Below are 25,487 nucleotides of genomic sequence, written 5' to 3'. Positions count from 1 at the left end.
AGATGACTACAAAATGTTTTCCCTGAGGAGTCTTTCATTATCAAAATGTTAAGTATGTCTGCTCCCACAGGTGGCTCTGAGACTTCTCCTTGGTTCTCAGAGCTTTAGATGATTCCTTTTACATTTTTGAGCCAGTCCAGATGTCTACAGACTCTGGAAAAAGTTGTCTGCTGGAGCTGAGGACTGCTACAGATCACAATCTCTTCTCATGTGCTCAGTTTCTCTATTTCCTTGTTAAATGCCCTCAGTAATTTTCATATTGTTCCAATAGGCCATGAATTAAAGTCCATGCTTTAAGTAGAATCTATGGTATTTTATTGAACTTTGTGATTTTACCTTTATTTCCAGCTCTAATAAACACGAACGTCCACACATTTCCAAGCAGAATGGGAATTAAACAAACATAACGTACCACTTCTTCCACAGTGGCAGGACCTTTCGATCTCAGGCGAAGTGTCCCCTTTGCAGTACCGATTTTTTCCACCGACGACTTTCCACCTTTGGACCTTGGCTCAATTTCTACAAACATACAATGGGTGGGGAAGGTGTATATATTCAGAAAGAATTCCAACAGCCTGCTGTAGAAGCTAATGCAGTTTCCATCACAAGACTGTGTACAATTATTGCAGAGATTTGATAAAAGGCCTTCTTATAGAATTCTTACAGAATTTCCCAAACCAAGATAAATTCACCTGCCACCTATTATTCTCACACAGGAGTCTCTATCAGAGGTCTGGGTACAAAAAAGGAAAAGGAATACGTGAAATGTACAGATGGGACACACTGGAAGTTATAAGGAATAAAAAATAAAACAGTTGGCTTTATTGTAGGAGTAAAGAGGTGTACGAGGCAGGAAAGCAGAGGCAGAACTTCAGCGGGACTTCAACAGATCATGAGGAAGAACGGGAGTCATGTCTTGGGAGAGAACCTATGGGTACCTTGGGGTACCCGCCTATCAAGCAAGTTACAGCTCTCATTTTACAAAAAAGGAAATCGAACTCAGCAAGAAGCAGAGCTGGGATTCAAACCCAGGTCTTGTGATCCCAAAGTCTGCATGCTTTCCTCAACACACTCCAACACTGCGCCCCCTGGAAGCACAAGCGACAAATTCAGAGGTGACGTACTGAGAGAAGCAGTTCCTAAAGAGGTCAGGAACAGGTTCCAAGGAAGGAATTCCTCTCAGAAGGCAGGCAAGGGGACAGAGAGCAAAAGTCCCCAGGAAGCCACTCCTTTCCTTATGCTTGTTTTGTGTTTTATTTTTGTTTTTCCAATGCACCAAGAGCCACCCCCCAATACCAAGCAGCAGTGTAAATGGGTGAAAGGGGAGGGTGGGCACTGAGATCACTGGGCGGGGCGTGCCCCATCACTGCCACTCCAAGAACTTCCTCTCTCATGGGAAGGTAGGCCCTGCAAAGCCAGATCTACTTTTTTGCAAAGAAACTGGATATTCAGAATTTTGTACGAATCTCCTAATTTTTAAGCTTTGGCAACTAAATCAAACTTTTAAAAATAACACTTTGGCAAAAATAAAAAAGATCTGTGGATCAGATTCCAACCACAGGTCACCGATTTATAACTTCTGCAAATATCTCCCCAAATCCCATTGTCTGAGGACCCCATGTGGCAGCAGTCTGGGGCAAGAGCTAGGGCGGTGGGGGGATGCTGCACCAAGAACTGGAGATAACTGAGCGCCAGTGAGGCATCAAGGACAGGCTGGTAAATGCAAGCAGGTAGTGGGGTCTGTACAAAACTCTCAAGACACAGACGTCAAGAGACAGTCTTACTGACTTAGAACCCAGAATAATTCCCATCTTCAGCAAGTACTCCTTGGCTATTGGGAATCTACTCCAAAGTGACTGAAGATTTTACATGTTAATTTTAACCTGCATTCAAGGACACAATCACCAAAACATAAAACATAAGTTTTCCTCTGAGAATGAAATCATTAAAAATTATCACAAGTAGACCAGCTCCCCTAAGCAAAAACCTATAAATGGTGGCTGATGATGCTAATGCTAATCATGGTGACCAGAGAGATTCTCAGGAGACCAGAGCTACATCAGCAAGTCTACAGCGGTGGCCGTACCAGTCACACTACACCTCATCTGAAGAAAGGATGGATTAACAGCAGCAAGATGCTCAGTGGAGAGTTTCCAAAAGGGTGTCCAAAGAAAAAGATGAGGTAAGTATGTCATCAGCACTGTCTAGGATTCTGTACTACCCAGCAACACTGAGTATTCTCAGCTGAGACTCACGTATGGATCTAAAGTGGTCAAGACGGTCTCAGCTCAATGGTACACCCCTTCAAGATACACACCCTTATGCCCCCACTCCTCTCACCACACACACCCCAGCCCACTGTGATTTCACCAAACAACCTACTCAGTATAATTTGTCTCGCATATAAATTTCCTACAGGGTAGAAAATGAACTGCTCAGCTAACATGTGCTTTCACCTACCACTCTATACACATTTCTAAATGTAAAGTAGTACACTGGCCTTCTGGCTTATCAACAAGTCTCTTGTAAGTTTGGTGAGTATGATATAACCTGGAAAATCGAATAATTCTGGATACAGTGAAAAAGTAAAAGGTTTCTGGGATTTATGAAGCTAAGGACCCAGACTCTAGGATGTGAGAACTTCAGGAAGAGATTGTCATCCATGCCTGAGAAGTCAGCCAGCCTTCCTAGATGATGTCTGTCTTACCTTGCTCTTACCTGCAGCCTCAGTAGCTAAAAAGGAAAATGTATGTCAAATGGGAGATTTTTTATTTTTAAAGCATTTTTCCATTCAGAGCAAAATTGAGCAGGAAGACAGATTTCCCACATACCTCCTGCCCCCACGCACGCACAGCCTCTCCCAGTGTCAACAGCCCCCACCGCAGTGGTGCTCAAAGCCCATAGTTTCCATTAGGCTTCACTCTTGGTGGTGTACATTCTGTGGGTTTGGACAAATGAATAAAGACAAGTATCCACCACTGTAGTATCACAGAGAGTAGTTTTACTGCCCTAAAAACCCTCTGTGCAATTCTGTCCGGCCCAGATTTTTTTTTTTTTTTTAAATCTTTGCTTGTCGACCCATCTTCTCCTCGAGAATGGTATCTCAAAAATAACCACTTGGTGGCACCAAAGCAAAAGTTAAATTTTCAGTTCTGGCTTAGATCGCCTCTAGAAAGGCAGTTTTCACCGCTAAGGAAACAGAAGTCATGTTTCTCTGTGATCCTGACTCAGGGACATAAGTCAACCTGTTTACACATGAAAACAGGCAGGATGGTCCTGTTCACCCACAGGGAAAAAAAAACAAGTTTTGTGGGTTTTAAATGCTTAGAAGATTGTGAATGTTTTCAGTCTGTCCTACTTTGGGGGTGCAGGCCTGTTTAAGCACGTCTAACCAACCAGGCCAAGCCCTAAATCAGTCACTCCACTTCTCCTGAGTAGATGTGCTCCAGGCCTCTCCCAGGGCTGAATAACGAGAAGGATGCTGTTCCTACAGCAGACACCAGTACCCGGCCTGCAGCCAGCTCATTCACTAGACTCAGAGCCCCCCACTCCTGTGAAGCATACTGACTACCTGCCTGCTGCAGGCCGCTTAGGGCACAGGATACGCACAGCTGGGGGCGCACAGCTGCCCCCACGGTTGAGTTGAATGTCACCAAGACGCAGTCATGTCTGTTCCCAAACCCTTTCGTGGCAATTTTATCTGTTACTCTAATTATACAATTTAATTTAAAAGTCCATGAGCTGATGAAATAGGTGTGAAACAAGGAGTTATTACTGCCATAAAAACTAGGTTAACTGCTTTGGAAAGACTCCATACAGGGCGAGTCGCAAAAAAAAAAAAAAATTAGGTGTGGGCAAGATGACGCTAGGAGGTTAGAAAAAATATCTTTAAACATCCAGCGTTTCATATATCTCGGTTTTAAAAATGAAACAGAACCCAGAGACACACGTTAAGGCTGTGACTATGTAAGCACGACTTCACAGAACGCCAATTTGTGTCCTCTACTCAAAGAAAGGGTCTTTTACACGAAAAGAGTGGTAAAAGAATGTATATGTTTTAAATTAAAATGTTTATATACACTTGCATCATTCTTTATGATACCCCGTTTCAACTGGCATCTTCCATAAACAGACCAACGCCCGGTCTCTGCTACAGCATAAAGGCCGGGGGGAGAGACGGGGAAATGGGAGAGGCGGAAAGATGTGTCCAGTCCCACCCCAAGCCCTAGGGAAGACGGGGGGCTGACTTAGCTCCCCAACAGACACAGGGTGACACCATGGGAAGAAAAAAAATCAATAGCATTTTGGTGACAGAAAGGAAACAAACCAATCACTTTGAGTTCAAAACTGCGAGATAAACATCCTAATATGATTCATTCGATTTCTGCTAAAAGTAGAGACCTCTTTTATTTTTCTGATTTCTCAAACACATATTTTACATCTGGCCCTTTTTAAATGTCTGATCTGAGGTCTGATCAACTCTACCTTCACACTCAGTTTTCAAATGTGGTATCGTAAAGCCTAGGAGTAATTTTCTCAACTGCATTCTGATTGTTGATATCTAATGGTTTCCCCTGTGAGAAAACTAATAGTTGGTAGGAACTGTATTGTTATCGGTAGGGCAGTGGCTAAGAAGATTCCAAAAGCAAGGAGTGCAAGGTTAATGTTTCCGGGTCCCTCCCAACCAGGTGATCTCAGTTCACTAGGCCTCTACGCATCCTGGGACGATTCACTGGAAACTTTCTTCCCACTGGGTCCCTAAGAAGCTGAGTGTGCACGGACGGCACCAGAGCAAAGGACTTGGGCGTAAAGGACAATTCTCTCAGACGTTTAGGCCAAGGCTGCAAATAGGAGGTTCAGTGTTACATGTGGTCCACAGAAATGTTTCTTGGGTATGCGGGATTTTTAGATTTTTTTCATTAGTTGCCAACTTTTAGAAGTTGGGTGATTTCTCATAAAAATTCAAATTTTAAGTTTCTCTTGAAGACTGACACATTGCTACAAAGCAATAATAGGTAGGGTCCACACCTTTACCTAGAGCCCGCAGTTCTCGGCTCGCATTTTCAGACAACCTCTCAAGTGTAATTTCTCTCTACAAGTGGCTATCAAGCATTATACGCTGTTTCTTATACTACTATTATTCTTCGAGTGCAATCTTATTTCAAAGAAATATACATACACACACATACACTAAACGTCATCTAGGGACAATAAAGTAGAACGGCCGGGGAAAGTCAAGTTAAAGGTAATGTCTTTTTTTAACTGAGCATTTAATATGAGACAGTTATTACTATCGTAATTTTACGGTTGAGGAAACCAAGGCTTGGAGAAGTGAAATGATTTCACCAAGGTCATAGCCAACTGATAAGTTTAATTCTATTAAAGATTATGAGTTGCCACTGGAAACAGACATTAATTAGTTGGTTGTCTTCTCAGGACCCATTGGTCATTTGAGGGTCACTGTGGTTCAGGAGAAGCTGATTGCTCCCAGCTTCAGGGATGGGACACGTGAATGGGCCAAGCCAATTGATGCCCTTCATCTCAGTGACTGTGTCAAAGGCAGGCATGTGACCAAAGTCAGTTAAGTCAGAATGAATCTAAGGACTTTTCCTAGAAATTCTGAGGCAAGGACACTCTTCTCTCCCGTTCTATATGAATAAGGAAGCGGATGGCCCCAGCAGTTGCTGACCATCATCTTGGGACACAGCGTGGAGCTAAACTTAAGATGATATCTAAATCATGAAGCTGATGCCTGGGCAGCAGAGCAGAGAGAAAGGGCCAGAAACTGAGTCCCGATCACCCCGTATGGGCCCTACATAGAGCTTTGCTAACGTCAGCATCACTCTCGGACGGTTGATTTACTTCCTTTCTCTGCATAAGGCAGTTCGCTAGGGTTTTCCACCATCTCCAACGGGAAGACACTTCACAGACACAGAATTCTGTCTAAGCAGCAAAGCAACTCTTCCAAAAACGTCTGGACGTACACAAGGGCACGGTCCATAAACAGCTCGTGTCCTTCCCGCCCTACTTCCACCCCAACACACACATTTCTCAGAATAGTTGACATCAAATCTAGTTTGTGTCCCAGAATCTAAGATTTTAACTGCACAGTCCCTTTTTTTCATGTGTCCTTTCTCTCTCCGACATTTCTCAGACTTTAGAGTAGTCGGGGGTTTTTCATTTGTTTTAATTCAGCTGGTAGGGTGCTGGGGCAGATAAAAAGCAAGGAAAAGGAGGCAAGTCCCAGACGCCACGTGCGCAAGGCGTCGTTGTTGCCTGTTGAACCAAAAGGGCTGCCAACACCTCAACCAACCCTACAAAAAAACACAAAGTTGCCCTTAACTATTCCTTTGATGAGACTGAACAGTGCATGACAAGTGTCAAAAGTGGAATAACTGTGCCCAAAATCTTGTTCTTTAGTTAAGGTATCATTTGAGAAAAACCCAGCCCTGTTTTTATAACTCCCTGAAATCATGGGCAAAACTTAATATGCATCTCCAGGAAGAAGGTTCCACAGAGCTTTAATCCAGAGGGTCCACATTACAAAAAAGATTACAAACCTCTAGACTCCAATTTGAGGAAGTTTTTTAAAAAGGGTGATAGCTAAAATATTTTATTTTTACCCTTTTACTTATCATATTCCAGTACGATTTCACCATGGGGATTCAAAAAAACTAAACACTATTGTTCACTTTTATTACTGGTTTATTGCATATATTTTTCCCCTAGCCTTTAAAAAGTTAAGTAGTTACCAAAACCAATTTAAAGAGTCAAAACAATATTCTACCACATTTCTCACATGAAACCATTTATAATAATCTTAAAGAAAACTGCTTAAAATGAGAATAATCATATGCTTAAAAACTATAAAGTGACTAACAGTGAGAATGATCTAGTTTCTCTACTTCCCAGCCTAGGAATACGAGACTTCTTCTTTTAAAATAATTGTTTTCAGGTTATGAAAATGAATATGTTCCTTTTATATTTAAAATGTGAAAAAGAAAAAGCCTAAAGAAAGAAATGTCATTCATAAACTCACCATCTAAAGATAACAACTGTTAACCTTTTCATACACTTACACTGAGACTCACTTTTCTTCCACATTTAAAGATAGTTTTTACAAAAATGGGATATTACTGTACATTCTTTTGTAATCTGCCTTTTCACTGAATAAATCAAACATTTTTCCATATATAAAGGGAATTGCTTATCTACTTAGATTTTTCTGAAAACATACTCTGACCACAATTTTGAGTATAATTTGTTAGATCTGTTTTCCTATGGTTAAATGACAACCTTCATTGTACAAATACTCTCTGGCAGAATAAGTATTACTGGTATAATTGCTGTTTTTCTAATAAGTTACATTATATACATACTATTCAGCTATATCAAAGGAGCCACTTTACACATTAGCATTTTTGATCCCTTCATCCTATATTGCTATTTTAACTAGTAAGTTTAAAAACAGCTGAAAATGGGGCCAGCCCAGTGGCGCAGCGGTTAAGTGCACACGTTCCGCTTCTCTGTAGCCCGGGGTTTGCCAGTTTGGATCCCGGGTATGGACGTGGTACCACCTGGCAAAAAAAGCCATGCTGTGGTAGGTGTCACACATATAAAGTAGAGGAAGATGGGCATGGATGTCAGCTCAGGGCCAGTCTTCCTCAGAAAAAAGAGGAGGATTGGCAGTAGTTAGCTCAGAGCTAATCTTCCTCAAAAAAAAAAAAAAAAAACAGCTGAAAACTATAATTTACCTTCTATTCATGGTTGTTATTAATTCCAAATACTCCTTAAAAAACATTATAGTTCTAAGAAATCAATCACTGTTTAGGGTAAACATCTTGGGAAATTCAGATAACAAAGTTTTTAGTAGATTATAATAATTTCACTTTTCTCAGATTAAAAACATGAGCACTTAATAAAAAAAAAACCTTTTTTCTCCCCAAAACCCCAGTACATAGCTGTATATCCTAGCTGCAAGTCATTCTAGTTCTGCTGTATGGGACATCACCACAGCACGGCCTGATGAGCTGTGCTAGGTCCGTGCCCGGGATCCAAACTGGCAAACTCTGGGCCAACCAAGCTGAGCGTGCAAACTTAACCACTCAGGCACGGGGCCGGCCCCCTAATAAAAAAAAATTTTAATGAGTGTTTACAGCTAGAGTAGAAAAGAGAACATATTTAACCTGAGTCTTTTTCCAGCTGGTTCTTTTCATTAAAAACACATTTATCACTTACACTCAATATTCATCTAACACATGTGCCACGCCCACAAAAGGGAACTGGCTCTTCATTTATCTTCTCCCATGGCATCTTTGTGGTAAATGTCAAGCCAACATCCAGCTAGATATAAGAAGGGCAGAACAAACTGTACTGCATAAAAAGATGATTAAGTGGTATGTTCTACCCCCCGAAAATTTGTCACTATGAGCACTTTAAACTTTTGCCAAAAAATACACGAGAGTACCACGGTCAGATAAAATGTAGTACATTTAAAACTGAACTTCTCTCCCAGACTTTCCCCCAAACTATTTCTGCATCCCAACTGCCTCATTCCCAATGATCACTCTCCTCACAGGCTCCTCGGATAGCAACCTAGGGAGCAACATTTGCTTCTTCTGAACCTTTCCTCCTCTCTCCTTTAGCTGAGCAGCATCAACCCACCTCCTACCCCATTTCTGCCTTCGCAATATTACTCAGGCTTTTTTCTTTCTCTCAAATTCCCACTCCTACCCTAACCCCAGCCCTTATCATTTACTCCTGACTGTTGCAGTGGCCTCAGACAGGGCTTCTCCTCTAGTCAAATATAGCCACATTGCTCCTCTGGGCTTAATGCCCCCAAATCTACTTCATCATGGCATTCTTCAGTTCTGATATCTAAATGATCCCCTATTATCCTCTACAACAAGCTCAGGTTCCCCACCTCGTTTTCAGAGCTCTTCTTAATAAGGCCTGGAGCTGCTTTTGCAGCCTGATTTGCAGCAGTCCCTACAAGAGTAGGCTCTTCACCGCCCTGAACACTTCCCACAGGAAACCCCCCTTGTCTACATTTTCCTTCCCATCTGCCAAGGCCAACTTCAAGTGCAATCTTCTCTAGAAATCTTTCTCACTTAGTCCAGCCTATTCATATCTTTCCCTTCTCTGAACACCAATTTAAATTTCTATAGTGTTGGGGCTGGCCCGGTGGCGCAGCGGTTAAGTGCACACGTTCTGCTTCGGCGGCCCGGGGTTCGCTGGTTCGGATCCTGGGCCGAAGACATGGCAGCGCTTGGCACTCCATGCTGTGGTAGGCGTCCCACATATAAAGTAGAGGAAGATGGGTATGGATGTTAGCTCAGGGCCAGTCTTCCTCAGCAAAAAGAGGAGGATTGGCAGCAGATGTTAGCTCAGGGCTAATCTTCCTGAATAAATAAATAAATAAATAAACTTCTATAGTGAACTTAAAATTTTACTCCACAATTCTGAAGATAACAAACGTCAGATTGAATCTGACTTGGAGGCCCCCACTCCACAGGTTTGGTGAGAAATTGAGTCTGGCTTTTGCTTTGGAAGTCTCTCTGCCCCTCTTGAGATATAGAGGCCTAATGCTGTGCTCAGGCCCACATGGACTCTACCCTGAAGCTCTCTGGCTAAGTCAGCCTGTCCGCTTGCAGGCTGAGCCCAGAGCACAGAGGGCCTTTCACCCCAGATTGCAAGGCCACAGCTTCTGAAGCTCTCATATCTCTATGCAACTCTATTCGGCATCCTGTCACCTCTCACGAGGAGTTCCATGGGAACAGGACACTGGTGGGACCTACAATAAACCACTCATCCCAGGCTTTCTCTTTGGGGAAGTTCCTTCCCAATGTTACCATTTCTCCCAGCCCCCATCACTCTCTAAGCCTAGAACCCCTCCCAATCATGGACAAGTCAACTCTCAGCTGAACAGCACTTTGTTTAAATCTGCATTTCAGCACACACCAAACTTTGCAGTATACTCTAAAGAGGCAGTAACAATGCTCAGAACACAGGCCTTGGGAGCAAACAGGACTGGAATACTATCCTTGCCCTTCCCACCCGCCACTGAGGGACCTTCCCTCGGTATTTAACTGTCCAAAGTCTCAGTTTACTTATCTGAAAACCCCGCAGGAATGGCATGAGGACAAAATCTGGCAGTAACAGCAATAGTCCTGGGAGTAATGACTTCCGTTTACATAGCACTATGCACCAAGCACTATTTTAAGCGCTTCACATATGATAACTCATTTGATCCTCACAACACTTTATGGATAAGTAAACAGCACAGAGCGGGTCAGGACCTAGTCCAAACTCACATGGGAATAAGCAGCAGAGATATGAGTTAAACCCAAGCAGCTCGGCTCAGAGTCTATGCTCTTAACCACTGCATTCTATTGCTTCTAATAAGCGTGCAATAAATGGTGGCTATTACTGCCATTAATAGAATTGATTCTCAAAGTACCTGCCTCTTTATGTAAACTGTAAGCTCCCTGAGGACAGCCAACATACTGACTCATCTGTAACTCTTGCTAGAGCGCTGGCTCTGGGGGCTCACTTCGTGGGTTAGAAGCCTGCCCCCACCTCTCACTAGCTAGCTCTAAAACCTTGGACAAAGCACAGATTTGTATGGTTATAAGGATTAAGCGATTTCCTATTTAGAAAGTACTTAGAAAAGTGAATAGCAGCTACTGCAATGAGATACTGATACATTGCATTACTTGATATGAGACCATCCTGTCTTCCAGGATCTGGAACAGTGCCAGAGTCTTCTACAAATACTTGACAATCACTAGCTCACCTACACTGTTTTTCCTGTTTCACGTGGGTTTATCTTGTTTCCAAAATTACTCCTTCAAGAAAAGGCTACACCTTCATAATACTAATTTTTATTGAAGACTTACTATGCTCCGGAGACTGTGCTATGATTTTTTTCATATGTTTGATCGTTTAATCCTCACAATGGCCCAATGTGGCAATACTATTACCATCTTCACTTTTTGTATAAAGAAACCAAAGCATAGAAAGTTTAAGTAATTCATCCAATGTCACATTATCACATATGCCCATATGTGACAGAGGTGACATACTTAACTACCTGCCCCTTGTTTGTCTTTTGTAACTTTTTTCATACTCCCCAGGATATTTTGTAGAACTCAGTATATATGAAAAGGTACCAAAAGTGTTTGCTGGTTGAAAATTTTTTACTAGAAATAGCATGAAAAATAGAAAGTACTTCTCAGATGTTTGAAATGTCTATCTAAAAAGTCATATAAAAGTTAAAAGCCAAAGTTTCTAAATATGAAATAGTCTTAGTCTTTGAAAATGAGCACACCAGTGAAGCTGAATCATGAAGATGAGGTCCGAGTTTTCCAGCTGTGAATGACTCAAAGGACTCAGAAGTCCTTCACATACTGAACATCCTATTCTGATGGACACACAGCACAGAAATGAAACCTCTAAAAGAAGACAGCCCAGAGATCTGGGGCCAAACCTAACCCCAAAACAAAGATTATTAATGCTTTAGGAGGTAAACTTTTTCTTTCAACTCCCTTTCTGATTTTGAAAACACTTTACAGAAACATTTCAGGTCTCCTTCCACAAACCTCTTTTCATAAAGGGCAATAATCACAAATTAAAGAAATTCTCCAGGACAAATCGAGGAGAGACTCTCATCTAAGTAAAACTGAACTGAAGCCTCACAGATTTAATAGTTATTTTTCTGCAGTTAAGAGGCCTCATAGGAAACAAACCAGTTGAACTGGTCCTCGAGCCAGTTAAATGGAAGAACAGATTTTTATAGTCTTGAGAAAATCTAGGTTTACAGGGCAAACTCTGCAGGGTTGAGCTCATTGTAGAGACATGTTCCTTTTCATTGGCAAAAGGGGAAAGGAAGTGAGCCATGCCCTAAAAAAATATCACTAGACACATTCCAGCCGATACTTGATAAGGACTGGGAAGGCTGCCATCAACTCATGGCTAGAAGAAGGAAAATTTGGATCAGAAAGCAGCTGACCAGGAGAAATCACGTTAGGTATGGGAAAGCTTCCCCTATAAACTACAAATTTTTAGCAAGGGAGTCATTTAAACCAGTGGCTTTCAAATGTTTTTGTGCTGTGACCCACAGTGAGAAATATATACATATCAGGACCCATAAATACACACAAATATATATATATATAACTGAAACAAACATAATGTAACTGAAACAGTATTTACCCTTACTAGGCACAAAGCACTATGAAGTTTTCAAGTCTATCCTACTTTGTGTTCTAAACTCTGGTTGAGATCCACTGGATGATGAAAACAGTGACTTAACCTCTGACCAGCACAGGAGATTGTGAGGGTGTGTTTTGTAATGGCTTTTATTTCTCCCTCAGAGCCCGAGAGCCACCTTTGGAAAGCTGCAGTGGAGCACCTGCTCTTGGGACAAGTGACTTGTTCTTGGGTGCTTGGGTAAAGGCCACCCAGAAGCTAGCTGTCTCCTCCACGTCTGGCCATTCCTCACTGTGCTGGCTCTTCCTCCTTCTACCTCTTAAATGCTGGAGTACCCCCCACAGCTCTGCTTTAGTCTTTTTCACTTATTACTCTGAGTTACCAGATTTCCATGGCTTCAAACTACCTATAAATCCCATTCCCTAGGCCCCAATCCTCAACATCCATCTACCTCTTACACGTTTCCAACTGAATTCTCCCACAGATTTCAAACTCATCAGGTTCAAAAACGTATTGAAGGAACAATCTCTCTTCTCTATCTCCCCACCCAAATCGATTCCTTTTCCTCATCTCAAGGAATGGCACCACACTCAATCCCTCAACCCAAGCCACAAATCTGTGGGTCGTTCTTTGCAATCTCTTTCCTTTACCTCTTCCTCCAATGGGTTACCAATCCTACCTTCTTACTATCCAGTGGTATGTAGGTAAATAGCTAACTTAAATCAACTCTCCAGGCTAAAAACGCCCTCACTTGCAGCACTTGCCTATGTCTGTGATGTAAATATCCCACCATAGCCAATTTCAAGCAACCAACTTGATGTTACTGAACACGGAGCTGTGAAGAGATGTGCACAAACGGCTCCAGCACACCACTGCCTATTCTTCAGAACTAGTTCTTATCTCCATGCCTACTGGTATTGCCTTAATTCAGGATTTCATCTTCTCTCTCCTCCACCTACACAATGGAATCTATGGATTTCCTGACCTCTATCTCATAACCCACCCCTCCATCTGACATGGTCTCCAAAATCTCTTTCCACAATCCAAGCCTCATCATGTTACTCCTCTGCCTAAACCCCTCCATTGGTTCTCCATTGCCTGCTCTTTATCTTCATATATAAGGCCCTTGATTATTTGATCCCTACTGATTCTTGAGCTTCATCTCTTATCATGCAACCATCTATAACCTCTACTCTAACCACCCTGACATATATGGTGTTCCCAAACATACGATACTGCTCCACACCTCCGCACCTTTGCTTATTCTATTCCTGTTCCCTAGGAGAACCTTCCCCAATTTGTTCACTGAACATGCCTCTTAAGAGTCAGCTCAAATCCCCTCTCCAGGAAGTTTTCCTGAACTCCTCAGGTAGACTTGATGTCTCCCACTTGTATATCTCCAGTACATTTTAGCACCTCTAACACTCTTTATTGAGTTTCTTTCATATCCATCTCCACCCACTAGACATGAGGTTCTTGAAGGCAAGAACTGGATCTTATTCATACCTAGCAGGTAGTATGGTGATAGAGTACAGCAGACTCTCAAGAAACAGTGACTATTACTATCCTGGCAATTAGCACCCTAAGACCAGAATACACCAATTGCTCAAATATTTATTGAATGAAAATATCAGTATGTTCTTGCCATCTGCCCAAGGCCAGAGGACTGCTGAGATACTCAGCCTGTACCTTCTAGATTGTTAGGAAGCCCAAGCTCTACTGCCATAGTCAAAGAATTGCACTGTAATTTTTTTTGGCCTATCAGCCTCTGTGTCAGCTTCCTAGGGCTGCCATAAGAAAGGACCATCCGGCTTAAACAAAAGAAATTTATTTTCTCACAGTTCTGCAGGCTAGAAGTCTGAGATCAAGCTTATACCAAGGTTGCTTTCTTTTGAGGCCTCTCTCCTTGGCTTGTAGATGGCTATCTTCATGTTCACAAGTCATTCTCCTCTATGTGTGCCTGTATCCAAATCTCCTCTCCTTACAAGTACACCAGTCATGCTGGATCAGGGCCTACCCTAATGACCTCATTTTAACTTAATCACTTCTTCAAAGACCCTTTCTCCAAATACAGTCATATTCTGAAGTATTAGAGATTAGGACTTCAACATATTAATTTTAGGGGGACACAATTCAGTCCATAACAGCCTTCTACTAGACTGTGAGCTCCTCAAAAGACAGGAGATATAGCTTAGTCTTCTTAGTATCAGCTGTGCTAGTGGAGTACCTGGAACACAGCAGATTCTTAATGAATTACTTGTGGGATACACAAATAAAGGACCTTCCCAAACTATAGTCCAAATCTGGATTGTGCTCCCTTCCAAATCTGGTGGCCAGCACCAAGAATGTGGCTTTACTCTTTCTCTGAAAGAAAGCTTGATGCTATCATGGTCACTAGCTAGTCCATTGCCAAACAGCCATTTATACGGCACCCAACAGTGAGCAGAAAAATAAAATCCTTAAGACCACACACCCAAAGCCAATTGACAATACCCTCCTCCCTCCAGATCCATTCTGATACACTTAGATTGAAAGTAACATGTATGGCTAGAGGCGCATTTGAAGTCAAGAGAAAACCAACACTGCTCTGCCCAAAGAACAAGGTGTAACAGCTTAGGAGAAATGGTAAAATGGACATCTGCTACTTTTTTCCTACCCAAAAGGAAACTTCTCCCTCACTGTTCTGTGTGATTTGGGTGGGCCAATCAATCATGTAGCCTACCTTCCCCACTATCAAGATGGGCATGTGACCTAATCAGTACCCCCCTCACAGGAATTTGAATCCTGAGTGGAGTAAAATGAAGATAAGAAAAAATTGGAGGGAATCAATTACGCCAGTGCCATGAAATATTCCTGGTTCACACATCCCTGAAACAGCCTTAGTTCCTGACCCTCCCAAGGCTTGATCGACACTGTCTCTGTTTCTGAGACCTACCTGATAGTCTTCTCAAAAATTTCATTAAATTAGGAAGTGTTTATTTTGTAGCTCTCAATTAAAGAATCTTGGCACATATAATGGTCCCTTGAGTGGAATGTGGCTAGGGGTGGATGTAAAATATGGAAATGGGAGCAGGCAGTAAAGATTCTCCCATCCATGGCTGAGATATTCATGTGCTCATCATCCTTGTTATGCCACTGCAAAGCAGCCAACTATACTACTCCATCCCGGATTTTGGGGGACAGTCCACATGCCTCCACAGGCTAAATCTTTTGAGAAGTTAGTAGAAAAGTGTCAAAATACTGGAGTGTATGGCCATTTCTAACAGCTCTTGGTAAAATCCTAGAAATGACTCAGCTTCAGACAAGATGGCCTATGTGAATGTGGAGAAGAAAAAATTCTGCCCCATCTAGACTGGCCCTCTTCTCTGGGTAGGAATCCAAGATAGTAGAGAGTCAGATAGTCACAAAGGACTATGAAATTTGAACCAACGCATCAATGATAATGCTAGAAAACACAGGAAAGAAGGAAACAGCAAAAGATAGGATTCACACCAAGAATATTTGGGGAGGCCTGATCCTCCAAGTACCTCCCAATTTATCTCCCCTCCCCAAAAGAGCCAAGTCCTGGGAGGAAGTCAGAGGATGAGGAACAAACTAGTGTTGCCTTTACCCCAGAGGCAAAAAGATAAAGGCAAAAAGATAAGTAGCAAAATTAAGGGCTGAAGGATGGGCAGAGCAGCAAGGCCTACTTCTAAGAGGAAAGTCCCTAGGCTAGGGCCCAGAGTCAAGAACCAAGCCAGAGTGGCAAATGCACATTGACCAGTAGATTTAAGTTGGGTTGAGCTGAGCTAAGCTGCCATAGAAACCTTGGAACATAAAAAACTACCACTGCTCCAAAATCAATTTCCACATATCCTAACCCACAGCACCACCAGAATTTGGGATGCTGAAATAATATACCCACATCAGGAAAATCCTACCCAGTTCCTTCTCAAATGTGTCCACGGAATTCATATGAGGCAACAGAAAGCAGGTTCAATAATAGCCAGGCACATAAGGCAGTGCAGTACGCCAACCAGCTACATGTGTCTCAGATATTGAAGGAAAAAATCTAATCACAAAGCAATAATAACTAAATACAATAGCCTCCATAAAGTCCAAGACTAATACCAACCTAGCATCCAAGTTAAGGTGTATCAGCAACTTTCTACAAAGATACAGGAACCACAAGATTTAGACGCAGACGATAGGAAAGAAAATGGGAAAAGATTAACTCTGGAAAATAGATTATATGTTAGAGATAATTGTAGAAAGACATTATATTCCTTGAGTTGTGGTAAGAGAATGACTTTGAGTTACAAAGAGTCTAAATCAAATAAGAATATTTATCTCATGCTGCCTACATCCTATCAGTTTATATGCTATGATACCTGGGGAGTTGGTGAGCAAACAAAGCCATTTCTAAAGGAGCTGCTGGGTAGAAAGCTGGGTGCTGCCCACTTCTTCTGGGGGAAGGGAGCTCAGATGCTGCAACGCGCCAGGCAGAATCAGTGTCTATAGCATTGGTTCCTGGAATGGTCTCTCTGGGAGCAGCACCAGCATGAGGCATCCTTTTCTTACATCATCTGTGGAACTCTGTCTCCCACAAGTAATATCACCTACACTGTATTTCTATTAAATGGCACAGAATCACTTAGAAGCAGAGAAAAATTTCCACTTCCATATGGCTAGGATCTGTCACTTACTCACCAAGGGAGGGGAAATGTAATTCCCCAGACCCCCCGGATTCTCCCACCATTTCCATTAAGTGCCCTGAGAAAAACAGCCATTAGAGACAAACTATAAGGAATACTTACATTCTATAAGCAAAGGAAAGAACATAAGGTGGGTGGGGTCATGGATGAGTAAGGGCAGGCCTAGAATGATTATTCTGAAGATATTTTAACAGTGATGAACAGTAGGCCATCATTTAGCTTATTAAAATAGTGCTGGGTAGTGAGAGAGAAGCTGGCACATTTTCCTGTAGATGAGGTAGCCCTGGGGGTTTGAACAACAGTTGGAACACAGCTGCCATGGCTAAAACCAAGCAAGTACAGATGCCACACCAAAGTGGAAGTAATCTCATATCATCCCCTGCTGCCAAATTCAAAATGCCAATGGAGGAAAAGTATTGAAGGAAGTCTTTAAAATAGACTAGATAACTGTTTTAAATACCAATTCTGTGTGTAACTAAAGTTTTTGCTGTTGAGGTCTATGAACGGCAGTTATTAAGTTTAGAGAGCTCAATCAAATGTCCGACTGCTCAGCAAGATGAATGAAATACAACGTGCTCTCTTAGAGTTTGGAACAGCCCCAAAGTCAAAGTCACTGGACATTATTAGACTTTGTAACTCCAAATGTCCTCTACAAAACGTCCCTCTAGCAATATTTTTCTCCTTCAAGAGTTGTTTCCCTTATAGTGCCGTCCATCATTTTCTATGTTCTCAACCAACAGACTAAAAGTACATGGCACCAGATCTCCGTTCTCATTTCCCTTGGAAAGATAAGCCAAGGAAGGGAGCATTTCACACACACACACACAACCAACTTACCAAATGCTTTCTTAGGTTCTATTAACTTCAATGTAAAGAGCTCCTCTTTTTTTAATTCCTTTAACTTCTTAGCAACATCATAATGACGCCATCCAACGATATTTTCTCCATTTATGCATTCGATATGATCGCCCACACAGATTGTTTTAACTGAGTCAATTGTGCTACCATCTTTAATTCTCTGAAAGAAAATTAAAGATAACACATAAAATACAATTGTGTAACATTAGTTTTCATTCTCTTGAGACATTATATACAATATATTGACATATTAGCAGTGCAGTTTAATGTTCAGTTAAAGACGGAAGGCCAAGGCAACAAAGGACAACCATCTTACCTCATTCAGAATTCAGCTCCATCAGCCACCGCCTCCTCTGAAAAGCTTTTCCCGACATCCCCCAGACTACTTCCCCCAAGACTGGGGAAGGTGCCACTCTCATACCTCTACAGCAATTTTTGCTACATATGCTGAGCTCTAAGCTAAGCACTTAACATTCGTCATCTCATTTAATTCTAACAACCTTTATGAGATTCTCATGTCATAGATCTGGAAAATTGAGGGTTAGGAAGATCAAGGAATTTGCCAAGTTCAACACACCCTAGTGTGATTGTTCATTATAGCTCATCCTCCATTACTGAACTGTGATATCCTTGGGGACAAAGATGGTCTTATTCACCACTGTATGCCCTGTGCCTAGACAATGCCTGCCCAGCAAAGTCCCTCCATGAGTGACTGCTGAAGCATTTCAACATGAGGCCCATTGCATGAGAACAGAGACTGAGCTTCTTCTACTGAGTACGTTTTTTAAACCTTAGTTACAAATGCAGTGATTCAAGAACTGGGACAACTTTAGCTAAGAACACTGGTAACTGGTAAGGGACAGGTGTGGTTACCATTTGGAGAGCCAGTAAGAGTGATTTTAGACTATCATTTTTCATTTATATATTTCAGGTGAGGAGAACTTAGGATCCATGGGAAAACTTCAAATTGATCTTTTTAAAATCTATCTTACTTCTATACAATAAATCTATAGTGCAGAGTCTCAAAATGAGGCCTAAGACTCCCTAAGACAGACGGCACCAAGAATTTCTGAAAGGATTTTAGGGACAAGAGCTCCAGAAATCTCCACACAGGTAACAGCCCTACAAAAGTTGTACAAATTCTACCAAGGGAGTGAGGGATGGGGCAAAACGAAGGCCACACTCTGCCTCAGGAGTCACAAATCCTTCACGGGAATGACAGGACAGAAGTATTAGGGGTTGCTACTATGGTGTAATAAAAGCACGTGTGTTCCCCACTCTTGCCAGCTGAAGGAGTACCGTCCTCTGAATCAGCAGGGTGACTGATCCTGTGTCCAAGAGTTAAGAGAAAAACTGACTTCACGTACCCCAGCATGTCTCCATATTATCAGGAAAAAAAAATTGTGAAAGGCTAACCTAGGAAGGTTAGGCAGTTTTAATTTTTAAATTTTATTACTATACAGTCATGAGTCATTTAACAACGAGGACGCATTCTGAGAAATGCATCCTTAGGTGATTTTGTCGCTGTTCGAACATCACAGAGTGTCTTACTCGCACCTAGATGGTATATCCTGCTACACACCTAGGCTACATGGTACTCATCTCATGGGACCACCACTGTATACGCAGTCCGTTGTTGACTGAAACGTCATTATGTGGTGCATGACTGAATACCAAAACTCAGAAGAGGTTTCTTTTTCACCTCAAAATTTTAAGCACACTGCTACGTTCATTGTAATAATAACTGTTAATAGGTTTTGTGCAAATGAAACAATAATGCCAACTCAAACAGAGCTCATTATTTATAATTACAAATAGTGAATTATAAAGCAAAGAAACCAGAAACTTCATAATCTGACTGACGTTGTTTTATTATAAGTCCATATTAGCATTATAAGCTAACAGAAACAAAAGTAACCACAACACACCACTCAGTACAACTGGAGTCTCTAAACTGTCACAGAAAAATAAGCAAGATTAAACAAAAGACTAGAGTCTAAAAAACAAAGAAAAAATCTCTATTAAATATTCTGTCACCTGACCACCCTTAAGCCATTAGAGAACGTGAAAATCTTTAACTTTGGCTTTCTTAATTTTTAATTCTAATTTATCTCTTGATACCTTCTGAACACATTTTTTTCCTTTGTCAACTACACTATACAAATTTCAGTGTCCCATCACATATTTTTAGTTTTTTAAGACATTGTTATAATTTTATTAAAAATAAGCATTACATTAAATTAATTGAGAGATTTTAAAGATATGTATGAATCTTCCCAATAAATTAAAGGTCAGAGTAATGGAAATTTAGGTTTGCCTGGACCTATGAATGGCCACAGAGGTCACCAGCAGAATGCCCAGATGGTGGGAGGAAAAGCAGTTACCGGAAGTCAGAGCAGGCAGCAAGGCGAGAATCCAGGTGGGCAAGAGAAGAGTCAGAGCATATGTAATCATCAGGGGCAGCGGATAAGGATCTAGGATGAAGAGACAGGAAAACCAACATAAGAATCTGGAGAAGAGAACCCTAAGGTGGACCAGACGTAGAAGCAAAGTGGGAGACACTGATTATATATGTTGTGGTACCCGAGCCTTGGCCTCCCTGTGCATAGACTAAAGGTAGCAATTGAGACAAGATTCCGAAATCTAATATACTTTGATAATCACATCATAACTTGATAGAGATTGATAACATTGCTAAAAGTGCTACTTGGGAACAAAGGACTAGGAAGAAAAAAGGAGAGGCATTAATTCTATACTTATATTTACTGAGTCACAATATCATTCTCTATAACACTTGGAACTTTGTCCCATCTGGCTTTGGAGCTTAATGCTGCAAAAAGCAGAGAAGACAAATATTTTTTGGAGATAGGATTTACAACATGACTAAACTTCGAGGTTCCTAACCATTTCAGACCATTATTATAGTATCGTCCATCATTCCATCCCCTATATTTACAGAACTCTGTCTTCTCAGCACAGAGATCAGCAGGCCTCTAGGGCAGCATCCCACCCTCTTCAAAGTCTGAGGCATCAGATCCAAGGTTGTTTGTCAGATTCAAGGTTGTCTGAGCTGCATGCCCTCCTGCCACAGTCAGCTCTGCTGGCTGAACCTTTGAGATCTGTGCTGCTGAACCTCTCAACACTGTCCTCAAACCTTGTTTCATAATGATAAACTAACATTCATATAACAATGTGAACAGTTATTTCATTTAGTCCTCACAACAAGCTTCATTCCAGTAATGAATGGGCAAAACAAGGTACAATGATTACATGGCTTGACCAAAATAACACAACAGACAACAGAACTGGGTTTCAAACAAAGGTGGTACCACCGCAGACTCTAGGACCCTAAATTATGAAGAAGCCCAAAATATTTACCATCTAGCCCTTTACAAAGATGTTTGCCAACTCCAGTCTTGAACTGTTCTAGGAATGTATGGGTTTTGTTATAAGTACACTCTGAATTTTCTGATTAAATTACCTACATAGTCTTGTTCTGAGAAACTTAGAGACTTAGGTACTAAAATCATGAATGTTTAATCTGTTATCTTTTCACCTGAAATATTTCATCATGTACTATTTTTATTTAATTTATTTAAACTAAAAACAAAAACAAAAATAATTCACTCATTCCTCTCACCCTCCACATCCCACCTCTGGCAACCACCAATCTGTTCCCTGTATCCTTGAGCTTAGCTGCTTTTAGACATTTTTATTTTAATTCCACACATGCGACAGATCGTACACTATGTGTCTTTCCCTGTCTGACTTATTTAATTTAGCATAATGCCCTCAAGGTTCATCCATGTTGTCACAAACGGCAAGATTTCATTCTTTTTTATGGCTGAAAAATACACCATTATTTATATATAAACCACAATTTCTTTATCCATTAATCCATCAGTGGACATTTAAGTTGTTTCTATATCTTGGATATTGTAAATAATGCTGCAATGAACATAGGGGTGCATATATCTTTCCAAATTAGTGTTTTCATTTTCTTCAGATAAATACTCAGAAGTGGAATTGATCATATGGTGGTTCTCTCTTTAATCTTTTAAGGAATCTCCATACTTTTTCCCAGAGTGGCTACACAAATTTACATTCCTACCAACAGTACACAAGGATTCCCTTTTCTGCATATCCTCGCCAACACTTTTTATTTCTACTGTTTTTGATAACAGCCATTCTAACAGGTGTGAGAGGTAATATCTCATTGTGGTTTTGATTTGCATCTCCTTGATGATTAGTGATGTTGAGCACATTTTCATGTACCTGGCAGTCACTTGTATGTCTTCTTTGGAAAAATAACTGTTCAGATCTTCTGCCCATTTTTTAATCAAATTGGGGTTTTTTGGCTATGGAGTTGTATGAGTCTTTACATACTTTGGATATTAACCCCTTATCAGATATATGATTTGCAAATATTTTCTCCCATTCAGTAGGTTGCCTTTTTATTCTGTTGATGATTTCCTTTGCTGTGCAGCTTTTTAGTTTGATATAGTCCCACTTGTTTATTTTTGCTTCTGTTGCCTTTGCTTTTGGCGTTAAATTCAAAAATCATCACTAAGACCTATGTCAAGAAGCTTACCACCTACGTTTGCTTCTAGGAGTCTTTTAGCTTCAGGTCTTACACTCAAGTCTTTAAATCCATTCTGAGTTAATTGTTGTGTATGATGTAAGATAGTGGCCAGTTTCATTCTTTTGCAACTCGCTGTCCAATTTTCCCAACACCTTTTATTGAGGCCATCCTTATATAGAGACTGTCCTTTCCCCATTGTATATCCTTGGCTCCCTTGTCATAAATTAATTGACCACTTTTGTGTGGGTTTATTTCTGGGCTCTCTATTCTGTTCCATTGACCTAGTGTCTGTTTTTATGCCAATAGGGAATACTATAGCTTTAATTACTATAGCTTTGTAATATAATTTGAAATCAGGGAGAGTGATGCCTCCAGCTTTGTTCTTCTTTCTCAGGATTGCTTTGGCTATTTAGGGTCTTTTATGGTTCCACACAAATTTTAGGACTGTTTGTTCTATTTCTGTGAAAAACGCCGTTGGAATTTTGATAGGGATTGCATTGAATCTGAAGATTGTTTTGGGTAGTATGGACATTTTAACAATATTAATTCTTCCCATCCACAAGCATGAGATATCTTTCCATTTATTTGTTTCTTCTTAAATTTCTTTCATCAGTGTCTTATATTTTGCAATATATAGGTCTTTCACCTCCTTGGTTAAGTTTATTCCTGGGTATTTCATTCTTTTTGATGCAATTGTAAATGGGATTATTTTCTTAATTTCTCTTTCTGATAGTCATTATTAGTGTATAGAAACACAGCCAACTTTTGCGTATTGATTTTGTATCCTGCAACTTTACTGAATTCATTTATTAGTTCTAACAGTTTTCTGATGAAGCCTTTAGGGTTTTCTACATATAATATCATGTCATATGCAAATAGTGAAAGTCTTACTTCTTCTTTTCCAATTTGGGTGCCTTTTCTTTCTTTTTCTTGCCTAATTGCTCTGCCCAAGACTTCCAATACTATGTTGAATAAAAGTGGCAAGAACGGGCATCCTTGTCTGTACCTGATTTTAGAGGAAAAGCTTTCAGCTTTTCATCGAGTATAATATTAGCTGTGGGCTTGTCATATATGGCCTTTATTATATTGAGGTATAGTCCCTCTATACCCACTTGGTTGAGAGTTTTTATCATAAGCGGATGTTGAATTTTGTCAGATGCTTTTTCTGCATCTATTCAGATGATCATTTATCCTTCATTTTGTTAATGTGGTTTATCACATTCATTGATTTGTGGATACTGAACCAACCTTGCATCCCTGGAATAATTCCCAATTGATCATCTTTTTAATGTATTGTTGTATTTGATTTGCTAATATTTTATGGAAGATTTTTGCATCTATGTTCATCAGGGATATTGGCCTGCAATTTTCTTTTCTTGTGGCATCCTTATCTGGTTTTGGTATCAGGGTAATGCTGGCCTCGTAAAATGAGTTTCAAAGAGTTCCCTTCACTTCTATTTTTTTGGAAGAATTTGAGGAGGATAGGTATTAATTCTTCGTTGAATGTTTGGTAGAATTTACCAGTGAATCCATCTGGTCCTAGACTTTTTTTGTTGAGAGGTTTTTGCTTACTGATTCAATCTCCTTACTAGTAATCAGTCTGTTCAGATTTTCTATTTCAACATGATTCAGTCTTGGTAGGTTGTATGTTTCTAGGAATTTATCTATTTCTTCTAGGTTGTCCAACTTGTTAGCATATAATTGTTCATAGTAGTCTCTTATAATCCTTTGTATTCTGTCATATCAGTTGTAACTCTCTTCTTTCATTTCTAATTTTATTTGAGTCTTTTTTCTTGGTGAGTCTAGCTAAAGGTTTGTCAGTTTTGTTTACCTTTTCAAAGAACCAGGTCTTAGTTTCACTGATCTTTTCTTTTTTTTTTTTTTTTGAGGAAGATTAGCCCTGAGTTAACTACTGCCAGTCCTCCTTTTCTTTGCTGAGGAAGCCTGGCCCTGAGCTAACATCCATGCCCATCTTCCTCTACTTTATATGTGGGATGCCTGCCACAGCATGGCGTGCCAAGTGGTGCCATGTCCGCACTCGGGATCTGAACCGGCAAACCCCAGGCCACTGAGAAGCAGAACATGCGAACTTAACCACTGTGCCACCGGGCCAGCCCCTCATGGATCTTTTCTATTGTCTTTTTAGTCTCTCTTTCCTTTATTTCTGCTCTTATCTTTATTTCCTTCCCTCTACTAATTTTGGGCTTCATTTGTTCTTTTTCTAGTTCCTTGAAGCATAAAGTTAGGGTGTTTGCAACTTTTCTTATTTCTTGAGGTAAGCCTATATCACCGTGAACTTCCTCTTAGAACTGTTTTTGTTGCATCCCCTAAATGCAGAACCATGCAACATATTAAATGCATTTCTCTGCCATTGATCTTATCTCATAATTATGTAATGCATTACTATTGCTATTATTAAATTATCAATTATGAGTATTGTCAAACATTTTATGTGTGTCATTACTTTATACTCAAATAACCCTACACAGTATGTGCTAGTACTCCCTTCGAAAGAAGGCTCAGAGAAGTTTAACAACTTGTCCAAGATCACACAGCAAGTAAATAATGGTTGGGCCAAGACTAAAAGCAGGCCTGAGGGCTTCTAAAGCCCATGCTCCTATGCATCACACTGCACCGCCTCCCTAAGCACAGAATCCTTCCTCCTTACCCTTACCTGAATCCATACTACACTGTCCTACTCTGACTTTCAGCCACTGCTGGAAGCATATCAAGTACTCACTTCAGCGGCATATACACAAAAATTGGAAACACACAGAAAAGATGAGCAGGCTCCCTGCACAAGGATGACACGCAAACTGGAACATTCCATCTTTTTCTGCTTATCTTGATGAAAAGAAACTCTGGAAGGGTAAGCCAGAAATTAATGAAATTGATTACTTCCCAGGAGAGGGAGAAATGAGTAACGGGATAGAAGGGATGGGGAAGAGTGACCCATCTCTGAATATATCTTTTCATACAGTTTTGGCTTTTGAATCACGTTAGTATTTTATGTAGTCAGAAAATAAAATCAAAACAAGGATGAGGGGAGAAATACAAACTCAATTCAAAGAGAAGCAATTAGATTCAACAGTATTTCAAATGAATAGCATAATCACCAGGAGGAAAGGGGCAGGAAAGAAGCT

At 40.7% G+C, this 25,487-nt stretch overlaps 1 protein-coding gene and 1 non-coding gene across 2 annotated transcripts in view; one reads left to right on the top strand and one right to left on the bottom strand.

The window, feature by feature from the left end:
* GIPC2 (GIPC PDZ domain containing family member 2) overlaps positions 1 to 25,487 on the bottom strand; it is a 77,292-nt gene that overhangs the window by 14,786 nt on the left and 37,019 nt on the right. Inside the window, exons 3-4 of the mRNA XM_046645747.1 lie at positions 17,742 to 17,922; positions 413 to 519 (exon numbers count right to left, since the gene is read on the bottom strand). Coding sequence (XP_046501703.1) covers positions 413 to 519; positions 17,742 to 17,922 — 288 coding nt within the window. The remainder of the gene's footprint in view (positions 1 to 412; positions 520 to 17,741; positions 17,923 to 25,487) is intronic.
* On the top strand, positions 25,077 to 25,180 carry LOC124230146 (U6 spliceosomal RNA). Its single transcript, XR_006886086.1, has one exon. It is a non-coding gene; the product is annotated as a U6 spliceosomal RNA (small nuclear RNA).

Source organism: Equus quagga, chromosome 18 (genome assembly GCF_021613505.1).
Source record: "Equus quagga isolate Etosha38 chromosome 18, UCLA_HA_Equagga_1.0, whole genome shotgun sequence".
In the NCBI taxonomy this organism is placed as follows: domain Eukaryota; kingdom Metazoa; phylum Chordata; class Mammalia; order Perissodactyla; family Equidae; genus Equus; species Equus quagga.
This window is presented reverse-complemented; position numbering and strand designations above follow the sequence as displayed.